This window comes from Porites lutea, chromosome 6 (genome assembly GCF_958299795.1).
Source record: "Porites lutea chromosome 6, jaPorLute2.1, whole genome shotgun sequence".
Taxonomy (NCBI): Eukaryota; Metazoa; Cnidaria; class Anthozoa; order Scleractinia; family Poritidae; genus Porites; species Porites lutea.
Genome location: NC_133206.1, coordinates 32,466,223 through 32,478,461, shown reverse-complemented (window position 1 = coordinate 32,478,461; position 12,239 = coordinate 32,466,223). Strand labels below are relative to the sequence as shown.

Sequence of the window (12,239 nt, the reverse complement as noted above, 5' to 3'; positions counted from 1 at the left end):
CTCACCCGTCTGTAAAATGTTAGAATCTTACGAGGACAACTATTGGCTGACGCGAAGACGAGTTCTTTCGCAATGATTTCTAACAACTACTGGTATTGGTTGTTGCTGTAAAAGAGTTTGGCGGGAAATGCTCATTACGTCATATCATTTCTCGGGCAGGAGTGTCATTGAAAACAGATAGAGAGAATAGTTATTTTGGAGCTTTTCTTTAAACTGACATCTTGTCAAGAATTATCTGAGATTAAGGCAAGAAGTAGGCAAACCTCGGCCGGTACTTTTGGGGCTTATTTTACAAACAAGCAAATAAAATTTTCCCTTGCACTGTTCCCCCGTCCCTCCCTCCGATGCGTTGTTCTCTCTTAAGTGGTCCGCGGTTGGGTCCGCGGTGTTCTCAGAAGAATAGAGTACATCATATAATAAACACGATCCTTTACAAAAAAAATGAAGATGGCGACCAGTTTCAAGAAGAAGGGGTCCCGTGGTCGCGCTGTTTATCCTCCTGGAACAAGGCCGTCACTGCATAATAGTCAGCTGTTGATATCTTCTGGAGTACCTTCCATGGATAATGTGGTTGGTGAGTTTATTGCTTGAAAAGTAGACTCGTATCTTCTTGACCTCTTTTCAACTAACTAGCTGCGCTAAAAATTAACATCAAGAAGGTGTAAAAAAAGTCCCTCTTTACTCATTCGTGATACTTTTTAGCGGAATAGTCCTCGTACTTCTCGGAATTTGTATATTATAGGCAGTTTACCAGGGTGTATTCTAGAAATTGGCCAGTGAGGGTCAAATTAGGAGGCCTTTTTTCAAGAAAGGGGGTCCCCCAAAAGTTGTTTGAACTTATTGGTACAGACTGTTCCATGAGAAAACGAACGTTTATTGACGCTTTGCCGGCAATTTTGGAACATTCTGGGCAACTGAGTGGAGGCCTGTGTGACAGAGTGGTGTGATCCTCGAACTCCGGATCTGGAGGCCCTGGCATGTGTTTAAGCCTCAAAAGGTGTCATTGTTTCCTTAGACAAGGAACTTTACTCCACTTTGTCTCTCTTCACGTAGGTGTATAAATGGGCACTGGCGACATACTGCTGGGGGGTAACCCTGTTGTGGAGTAGAATCCCATCTAGGGGGGAGTAGCAGTACTCCTAGGTGCTTCATATGAAACCAGGATAAGCTCCGGCCATTTGGGCCTTTGGCTCATGTGCACCTTTACCTTTACCTTAAAACCAGTGACAATTTATCTTTAGATTTTATAGCAGTGCTTCCCGAAGTCATCCATTGCACATGCCCATCCCACAATTTTTGGGCCTCCATCTCAAATGTTCAACAATGGTCTTGCATATTAGACTTTACATTGGTTTGGTTTGTTTATGTGTCTTCCTTTCATTCCAATCCGTTTCCTTCTTTAAGAGTATCAAGAAGAAAACCTGAATTCGATTACGACAAATACCCCACTCCTGGTGCAGACCTTTGGTGTCATACTGTAAAATTCCCAAAATAAGCTCCTCCATGTATGAGCCCCTCCAAATATCCCCCCAAACTCGTAAAGCAAAAAACCCTCCATTAAATCGCCCCTCGAAATATAAGTCCCTTGTGGGCTTGTACTTGGAAATTGCCCTCAAATACAAAGTAAAACAAAGCAAAAACAGTCAATTTCCATCCAACTACAAGGCTAGCTCAATCGATTTTGAAACCCAAATTTCCCTCCGTAGATAAGCCCCTCCGAATATAAGCCCCTCCAAAGATAAGCCCCTCAAAAAGGGCCTTTGAGAAATATAAGCCCCGGGCCTTATTTTCAGAATTTTACGGTAATTCATTAATCCACAAGGGGAGTACCCCCGGGTGGCACTCAAGGGAAGTTTGGGTAGAGGTCAGGGTTAGAGGTGTGCTGCTGAGGTTTTTAAACACTGACTCTGTTTAAGACAAACACTACTCACGCAGGTTTTGGTATAAATGAGGCACAGGTCATTAAATGGCAGAAAATAAGGCAATTTTTAAAACTAGCATACTCCTAGTTTACATTTGATCTTTGCAGCCTTTTGTCTTTTGTCTGTCATTTGTAAACAATAGCTAAAACAATGTAACTATTCCGTCATCCAATTAGCACTTTTGACTGGATTTCGGAAAGATTTTATGTCATTAGTATGTAATTTCTGTCGCTGAGTCAAAGACGTTCCTCCTCGGGAAATGTCCCCAGCGGCGAGGAGCAAGGAGAAATGACTGTTTTTGCAGGCTAATACAAGTGCTAACTAGAAAATTTTAAAAATTCCTCTGTAGGAGGTGGGATTGCCATTGGAACCATTTTCATGGTTGGTAGGTGCCTTTTTTATACTTAAAACTTACATATTAAATATTTGTATGCCCAAAATCACCTTAGGAAATGCCTGTATGGTACCCCAATTTTTTCTTATCAAGCCTAGAATTCCTGAACCCAGTGCTGTCATAAAGAGCCTGGGACTGGGGATTTCCTTTTCACTTTCATAGGCTACAAATAACTTGTTGAACTTGCTAGCTGTTCAATTCCCTGCCCATATTACTAGTGACAGTTTTATTGTCTCTACCTGTTTTTCAGCTTGAAATCTTAGCAACAGCCCTTCCTATAAACCCCTTATTAAGAAACCATACCGTGCCATAAGGAACATTTTTGCGTTGAGAGGTCACATTTTTACCTTATTATAGATTCAACTTACAATAATTTATAGGTGTACACTTGGCTACTTGGCAGGTTGCTAAAATGTCATTCACTGTCTCAAACAGCCCTATTTGCCAGGTGTCCTTAACACTAGTCAGTGTCATTATTGCTCAGTCAGTCATTTTCAGCCTAGTTTAATTTTATATGTAAATTTATATGAATTCTTGTTTTCTTGTGTAGAGGAAGATATTTACAGTTCTTACGCAAGGCAACTTTCTAAGTATTTTCTGGCTGAAGGAGTTGTATGCGGCCATGCTTTGTTCCTTGCATCTGCTGAGCCAGAACCAAGCAATATTTTGAAGGTACATCCGTAGCATGTAAACAATATTATTGTTAACATCTAATAAATCTTATGTGCTTCTAAGGACATCTTTCACAAGGCTTCAACATGTTAAAATTACTCCCCAGTAGGTTACATGTAATCACCTCAGGTAGAGCCTCAACCTAGGCAGTTGTGAAGGATGGGGGGCAGGAAGAGGTGGGCAGCACTGCTATATGTAGACTAATAGAGGTATGCACCGCTGTGAATTGTAGTGCTTTCAAGGTTAGTTTTGTCTGGAATAGGGTGCAGAAATCAGAGGATTTTGGTTTAAAATAGGGTATCATTTATAAGAAATTCTTTGGTGGGATAAAGAAAAATATTATTTTCTACTCTCTTTCCCTGGGATGTTTTTTGGTAAGTACCTAATCTTAGTAGGATTGTGAAATTGTAGCTGAACATGGTGTGGTATAGGGTAACAGTCCCCTCACCCATGTTAAAACATAATAAATAGAGTATCCAACACTTTCCTCCCTCAACCACCACCACCCCTGGGTGGCTTAATTCCCAGAATTAAAATGCTCCAATAAACCACTTACACTAACACACAGTTCCTCAAAATCATTGTCCCTGTAGCCTTGCCTTATTAATATTTTTGTACCTCTGATAAGTGGATAGCATCAGATCTTCTTTAACACAAGTCATGCATTTTAAATTGTATGGATACAGTGTTTCTTTCTGGTTGTCAATATTTTGGTTAAAGTTCATGTAGGAAACTGCAGATATTTTGCTCAAACATTTCAAGAGATTCTTCATTACAATAATATATGGTTTTCTTTATTTCCTTTTAAAATAGGATCTTCCACAACAGACAGACGAGGCAGACACCAAAACAACAGTCAGTAGTGAACAAGGACAAAGGATACCATCAACAGATCAATCAATGAAGATTGCATGGAGATATCAAAATCAGCCCAAATTTGAAGTGAGTTTGGATGTAGAAATAACTTGTTAACTAAATGATAGTTATGCCAACCTGTCAGTACAATATTTATTATGACGACTATGGTAGCAAGTCTAAATATTTATTTGATTGGAATCATGTACTGCCACCATTCAAAAGGAATGGTCAGACCATAGGATTCATAAATGTAATGATTACATTTAATTCTTTCAGCAGTACATGTATTTCCTCCTGGTGGCATGATATAATACCAAAAAATTGGTTTTACTTCCTGTATTAAACTTAATAATAAATTATTATTCACCATTTTTCGTGATTTTTCTTGACTTTTGGTTCTTGTTACTATCAGGAAAGAAAAGGTCAAGAATTTATATTTTAGTTTTTGTACACAGCATATCCCAGTGGTTTTTAATAAGGCTTATTCTAGTTGTTGCTCCTTGTCTGCTACAGTGTGTACCTGTACTTGGGCTTACTGATTCATATCTTTATCCTCAATAATACTCTTTTAATATATAATTATGTCACAATAGTCTTCACCATCTTCTGTGAAATTTGGGCACTACTTTGATTTGACAAGAACCATGGATGATCAGAAGGTTTCCTCTGTTCCTATTCACACATTCCGTGTAAACAGTGAGATGTCTAAGTGTCTTGAATGTTCTGCAGCAGAAAAAAGGTATGTCAACAGTTTCTTGTTGATTTTATTATTATTCTCAGAACTGTTGTACCAAGGGCTCTCATTAAAATTTCATTGTGCAGTGTATCATGCCGTTAGTAGGTGAGGAATTGAACAGCTAAAAAATTAGGGCGTTCATTTGGTTCTTAACCCATTTGCCCCTGGGAATTTTATGGGAATTTTACCCAAAAATGCGTTTTGAAGCTAGTCCAGCGGTTTTCTGGTCACTGTTGTGCTTTTAAGAGCTAAAAACTTACACAAAGCCATTTAGAGATTGTACACTTTGTGGCCATCTGATCCAGATGCAAAATATTAGCTTGTGAAGTTCGGGCATGTGCGAAAAGCAAAATTTTGAGGTAGTTTTTGGGTCTAAGAGTGACACAGCAGTCTTGACTTTTACTTTCTGCTTTTTCTCCTCCCCTCTTTTTTCGCTTTTCTTGCCTCCTTTTTTCTCTTGTTCTGGGCACTGAGTAGGCTTCATCTTGGTGGGAAAAGTTTTAAGGAAAGCTTTTAGGATATTAGGATGAGATGAAGGGTAGGAGGGTAGTGCAACAAGATTTTTATGGAAGTTTTCAGGTCAACGTGTCATGGTTTTCTGCCTTTTTCTCTGGTGTCCTTGACTGAATTGTTTTCATTCTGGTATGGTTTGAAAGATTTCTTCACTCTGCACCATTAAAAAAACTCATGACATCACAAGTGGTAGAAGGGACGTGGATGCACATGAGCGTTAGGGGCAGCTCAGGGGCAAATGGGTTAATAGGGTTCGAAAAAAGTCCCGTCCGGTCATTGCGTTGTTCCAAGCGTTGTTCCAAGCGCGGTTAGAGGACCAGTTAGTTAACCTCGGGTTTACTGCAACTAACTCACAGTTAGCATCCCATAATACCACTTGGTTTGTTTACGTCCTAAAACAGCATTGGTAACATGGAAGAAAACTTGCATGTTTTGCAAAGTAAGTTGACAAACAGTGTGACAAACCAAAGGCAAAAAAATTGGACACCAATAACAATGGCACAATGCTGTAGGAGTGAAAGTGGTGAAGTTCGAGGGAAGTGGAAGAATCTTCATTTCTTGTACTAAGTTTATCGAATTCACAAACTTTTGAAAGAGACAAAAAGAACTGGAGGAGGACTGACCTGCTTCGAAACCAGTAGTGAACTCTTAGACCTTTGTTTGTAAAATTTTAAATTTTTTTCATTTGTCTGAACTTTCTGTGAGTCTTTTCTATTGTCGTTTTAATAGTCAGTGAACCAAGACAACAAGGCAGCCATTTTGTTTTAAAATTGCTTTTATTATCATTTAACGTCAGGTAAGTTATCTAACCTACCTAGGTAGCAGGGTTAAATTTAACCCGCTGTTTAACCTGAGATTTGAGCTAACCGGCATTTGAACAACCCAACAAACCTGTGATTAAAATTTATCCTCAGGTTAAGTCAATTTAACCTAAGGTTAGGATTTAACTCGCTTTCAAACAACTGGACCCTGGTAACTAAATCATTAGTTAAGACAAGCAAGCAGTTGCCTTGGGCAAGAAAATGTAACAGTTTCTTGTCCAAAGGACAACCTGGAATTCAAGCTATTTTTGAGCCTTGTTCTATTTTCCTTTCCTTTCGTATGAAAGTAGCCAGCAGGGCTGCCATTAAGACCCAGGGGCTGGGGATTTCCCTCAGCTATTATGAACGTGGCCCCTGGCTAGCTGCATTGGAAAATAGAAGAAAATAGAACCAAAAGAAATCCCTGGCTGTTTGATTCCCTGTCTACTTGTTGTATTTACCCAGCAACTTGAAATCTTAGTTACATCCGTGAGCCTGGGTCCATGCTTGTCATTGCCAACAATACTCCTCAGCCCCCATCTCTTAGTGACAGCTCTGTGTATCCCATGTAAGCCCCATAGAAACAAAGGCTAAATGTTTATAGGCTATAATAAATTATCTTCAACACGAGAGATGCATGGAAAGTTTGTCAGCAAGGTCTACAGCCATAGTTTATCCCAGTTGGCAAAGGGAGTGAGGGCATGTGGAAATGAAAAAACAGTTGTACACTATAAATGAAGACAGAAAGTTTGTCGGAAATGTTGTCTGCAGTAAATATTATTAAATTTATGAATTTCGATGAATTCATAGAGGCCCTCCTGAATTTGATTTTTGGCAATATGGTAAATTTTTTGTATTAAGAGGACCAGGAGTAAAAATATAAAGAAGGAAAGGATGCTGCCAATTGAATGTTTAAACGTTGTTCAAGTTTGTGAATGTCAGTAATGTTGTTCTCATTAAATTGGTAATTTGGTAGTTCGTTTGACTAAGATTGAACCATTGGCCTTTTGATTTATTAGATCAAGTCTTCAGGCCGGTATATACAGCACTCTGATCTCCAAAGTAAAGTCTATCATCAGGAATGGAGGATTCACAACATCAGATAAAGGGGTATATAGCTTGAAATAATTATTTTACATGTAACCCTTTTAGCCCTGAGATCTACATACAAACTCTCTAGAGTGGTCCCCATACATTTTCTTAAAGAATTATTTGAAGGTATTTAAACATTTTCCTCAAGGTGACTCGACCCAGTTTTTTTGGAGGGGTACCATCCTACTTTGAAGCTCTCTGGTATCCCCACCTTTACTTTTATCGTAAGTCTAACACATAGAATGGATAACATATAGATCAATCTACAATATAACATAAAATTTTTGGCGATCGGAGTAAATGTCACGTGGTTATAATGCCACGCCCCTTTGAGGTCTGAGTCGAAAATCTGCTGTTGCCGGCATTTTTTCGTGAAAATCTCTCGGCTTCACATAGTGCGCATTAGTGCCTTGCGCTGAACAGAGTTTCACCAAAATCGCAAAGACCCAATTCAAGAAATTCAGCGCTTTCCAAATTTAGGTCATAATTTATGCGAAAATGATAAGCAAACTTTACACGGATTATATCTAATAAACTATGAGATTCATCTCTTTTTATTGGGCATCGTTATAACAGATGGGTTCTTACAAGTCAGCAAAACAATTTAGGGCCTTGTAAATGCGCAAAACTAAATTGCTTTGAAAATTTTTAAACTAAAGAAAAAATTGAACCACAGAATACACATTGTACCTTGCACTTCAAATAGCAGTTGTCTCGTGACCTTGTGTGATTACATTAATTTAACTGGCTTGCATTTAGAGCTATTGTTGTTTTAAATCGGCTAATATTTGGCTTTTTTAAGCTTGAAACCGCTCAATCCTCGAGTAGGTTTTTTTGCTTAATACTTTATTTCAGATTATATGTTATAGTTAATTTTTTCTGTTAGGTAATTTTTATTTTTCCTCTGTTTCAACTTGATTAGCGTACATTGCCATACCAAAAAACAAAAGAAAAACAAAAATTACCTGAGAAGAAAAAAATTAACTACAACATATATAACGTGACAAACATTTAACAAATAGGGTGACAACTAACATCAAACTAGAACATGGTTCGTACAACTTCAGAGAAACAAAATTCAAGGACTTTTCAGGGACAAATTACAGGCTTCAAGGTCTAAGATTTATTCAATAAATTGGCATTCTTTGACCCCCTTTTAAACACCTTACTGGCTAAAACACTCAATGGCGTCATTTACGTTTTTTACATCTTCAGCCATATTTGATCATCTCTCACATTATGTTTTACTACTTTCCGTAACAACACTACTTTGCAAAATGATAACAGTCACTGAATATGACTTGCGGTCTGAGATACAGAAATAGCATTTGAAATAAAAAAAAACACGGTAAAATATTGTTGCTTCCGGTTTTATACCGAGCATTTATTTTTGTTTCACTCCGTTAAACTTTTTCCCTCTTTTGTATCTTTAGTTTTTTCCTATGCTCTAGGATCCAATCTCACTGAAAATGATGTGGCGTAAACAAAGTAGTGAATTTCAAGGACTTTTCAAGACCATATATAGAAATCAAGTCCTTTCCAAAGACCTTGTTTGAATTCAAAACCTTTTCAAGATTGGAAGAACCATGTACATCGGTAGATCTGTACATCAATAGATCTGTAGATCACGGGATCGGTAGATCGGTGGATCTGTAGATTGATGGATCGGTAGATCGGTTGATCGATGGATCAGTAGAGCGATGGATCCGTAGATTGCTAAAACGGAAGACCAGCAGATCGCCAGATTCGTGGATCTTTAGATCGCAATATCTTAAGACCGGTGAAAGACTGATGCACGGCGAGAACGGCGGATCTGTAGATCGCTAGATCTGTGGGTAGGTAGATCCCTTGATCGATGGATCTGTAGATCTGTAAATCGGTGTATCTCTAGATTCCTAGATCGGTGGATCTGTGGATCGGCGCATCTGTAGATCGCTAGATCGACGGATCGGTAGATCTGCAGATCAATGGATCGCTAGATCCGTGTAAATCGCTAGTTCTTTGAAGAGGCAGATCACTAGGTCGGTGGATCGGTAGATCGATGGATCGCTAGAATACTGGATCTGGTCATCGCTAGATTGGTGGATCTGTAGATCGCTAGATCGATGGATCGGTAGAACGCTTGAAATGTGGATCTGCAGATTGCTAGATCGGTGGACAGGCAGATCGCTAGATCGGAGTATCGGTAAATCTCTAAATCTATGGATCTGTGGATCGGTAGATCACTAGATCGATGGATCTGTAGATCGATAGAGCGATAGAACGTTGGATCTGTAGATCGCTAGAACAGTGGATCTCTAGATCGATGGATCTGTAGATTACTAGATCGATGGATTTGTAGATCGATGGATCGGTAGATCGATGGATCGGTAGATCGCTAGATCGGTGGATCGGTTGAACGCTAAATTTATGAATCTGTAGATCTGTGGATCGGTAGATCACTAGATCGATGGATATGTAGATCGATGGATGGATAGAGCGCTAGAACGATAGATCTGTAGATCGCTAGATTAGTGGATATGTCGATCGGTAGATCGGTGAATCGATAGATCTGTAGATGGCTAGATCACTGGATCGGTAGACCATTGTTTGGTATCCTCCAAGATATGGGATGGGATACCCTTGATCAAAGACGGTTTAAACAGCTCGCAAGAAGTTTTTTTAAATCTTTAAATAACCTTTACCCTGAGAGTTTAAAGAACGTCTTGAATTTCAACGTCCGGGGATCATTCCACGAGGTGCCCCGAACATTGTTGTTTTTGTACCAAGGCCCCGTACTGAAGCTGCTGAGCGGGCTTTTAGCTTTTGGGGTCAGTCATGTGGAATGGCCTAGAAAATGTGCTTAAAGGCGAGATAAATCTCAACTCTTTCAAGTCTGCCCTGTCTTTGCCTTGAACAAGGGATTGCTTTGAGAGTTGAGATAGAACTTATTTTAGTTATATAATCTACATTAATGGTTGACTGATTTTTGTGTAATTAATTGTAGGATAGATTTTCTTAATTTATAGATATTTTTTTAGCTTTAGTGTAGTTTCTCTGAAAATTTTGTTACGTAACGGCTCACTGGAAGAGCATTTTTAATGAAGTAAGACCGTATTAAAATAAAGCTTGATTGATTGATTGATTGATTGATTGATTGATTGATTGATTGATTGATTGATTGATTGATTGATTGAATCGCTTGAACGGTGGGTCTGATTCAATTGATTTTCAAGGCTTTTTCTTGAAATCCAGGACTTTTCAAGACGACTACTTAAATTCAAGACCTTTTTAAGGTTGTACGAACCATGTAGAATACAAAAACTAGACGGGAAAAACTAGAATGTAAAGACTCAAGATAAAAGAAAAAATAACCTGCACTAAAACTAACGCATAAAGATTACCTGTGCTTGGACTGGCTTGCATCTAGAGGTATTGTTGTTTTCAGAGTAAATCGGCCAATATTTTGCTTTTTTTAGCTTGAAAACAGATCAATCCTGAGAGTAGTTCTCCAAGGAGTTGGTTCAGCACTGTGGGGTGAAGACCAGCATGGTCCTTATTTCACCAGGTTCCTTTTCCAGCTTCGTGCAGTGATGCGCTCAGCTTTGGCTGTTTGTTTCATTACAGTTCCGACCCACTTGTTTCAGGTAATTTAGTATTAGAGGACTTATTGACGAAGACGACCCTGTGGGCGAAATTATCTACTCAATACTTAACTCAACACTTACATAATAGCGGTGCGCGGGCGTGAACCAGAGGCATTTTGGCGGGAAAATGTGGTAGCCGTCGTCATTCTTACGAGTTGTAGCGATAATGTCGTTATGGCGGAAACCAATGGTCAAATGTCAGACGTTTTTTTCATTTTGCAATGGAAAAAAGTGCTAACCGCCTTCGAAAGAAAGAAAGCAAAATGAAGCTTTTTTGGAGAATGCGTGAAGAAAGCTTTTTTTATTAGTTCAAATCCGGTCCTTGCAGTCGTCCTTTTCCTCGAATCTAAAGGTACGGGTATTTATCGATAAAACCGTTCACTGGCATTGGGAGAACAGCAGCCAAAGAGAGAAGTCTGAAGGGAGAATGTTATAGCCTATGTAGCAGTCTTTCAAGTTTCCTTTTGGCCACAAAGGCTAAGAATGTTACAGCCTTTTGTGCCTACCGTCCTTTGGAATCAACTCCAGAAGAATTTCCCAACATGAAACAAATTTTATAAAACGGAACAAGAGTAATAAAGTATGGACTTTATGATCCAACTACGACATGACGGCAACGAGAACGTCGCTCGAAAAGTGAATTTGCATTCTTTCATTCTTTATCGCAGTTATTCCTAACCACTTACTTTGTCAAATGTAGGCGAACCCTCCTGGAGTTGAATTCCTAGGGACCACATCAAAGTTCAGAAAGAGATAAAATTTCGTTGTTGCTTGTTTACGTACTCCATAAAACTCGAAATTAGGCATTTTCATGTCGTAGTCGTGCAAAAACGGGCAAAGAAATACACAAAAAAGCGAGATGCACGTGAAAAGTTGTTGTTTTGCTTATAAAACCTATTGTTTTTTGCCGTTCATGTTGCCGTCCGCGTCGTCACTAATTTGAAACAGCGCGAACTAGCTTTCTAAGTGACGTTTTTCTGCCGTTGTCTTTGCCGTCGTGGTTGCTTAAGCTCCCTAATGACACAACGAGTGATGATGATGACTATAGCCCTTTTCAAATATTATTGTTTTGTGTTGGAGTGGTTTTCAACTTGCCAAAGAAAACAGACAACACTTCGCGACGCCTCCGCTGGTTTTCCCTCGAAATTAAGTCTGAGGAACGAGGACAGAAATTCCATTCTGATGACGTTCCTTACGCAGATCTGGGTAGGACTTCTGATTGGTTGTGCCGCGTGGGAATCTGGCCTCAACCAATCAGAAGCACTATCCAGACCTGAGTATTGACAAGTCATCAGTATGGAATTGCTATGCTCATTCCTGGATGTATAAATTCATTCCAATACACTGTTTTGTATTATAGGATACAGCACTGACTCGGCGTGTTGAGAGGCTGTGCGACACTGTTGTGAAGTTGGAATCGTTTGTTGGCTCTGAAAACGAAACAAACCCAGTTTACAAAGATTACCATGGTAAATGTGTACATTTTATTACATCACATTAGGGACCTTAAGACACACCGTTTTTGCCCACGGGACAATTAAGCAAAATGTTCGCCACGCATTTGTATGAAAGGAGAGAACAATAGACCGGTAAGAGGCAATGGTAAGAGGCAATGTACGCCTATTT

At 39.2% G+C, this 12,239-nt stretch overlaps 1 protein-coding gene across 3 annotated transcripts in view; it reads left to right on the top strand.

The window, feature by feature from the left end:
- Positions 1–412: 412 nt before the first annotated feature.
- The window catches only part of LOC140940205 (elongator complex protein 4-like), a 30,728-nt gene continuing 18,901 nt past the window's right edge, over positions 413–12,239 (top strand). The window contains exons 1-8 of one of the 3 annotated variants that reach the window (XM_073389124.1): positions 413–574; positions 2,272–2,307; positions 2,867–2,988; positions 3,802–3,930; positions 4,440–4,585; positions 6,915–7,005; positions 10,446–10,613; positions 11,974–12,082. In XM_073389124.1, coding sequence (XP_073245225.1) covers positions 442–574; positions 2,272–2,307; positions 2,867–2,988; positions 3,802–3,930; positions 4,440–4,585; positions 6,915–7,005; positions 10,446–10,613; positions 11,974–12,082 — 934 coding nt within the window. In that variant the 5' untranslated portion in view covers positions 413–441. The remainder of the gene's footprint in view (positions 575–2,271; positions 2,308–2,866; positions 2,989–3,801; positions 3,931–4,439; positions 4,586–6,914; positions 7,006–10,445; positions 10,614–11,973; positions 12,083–12,239) is intronic. The other 2 variants (XM_073389122.1, XM_073389123.1) reach the window with 2 other exon arrangements.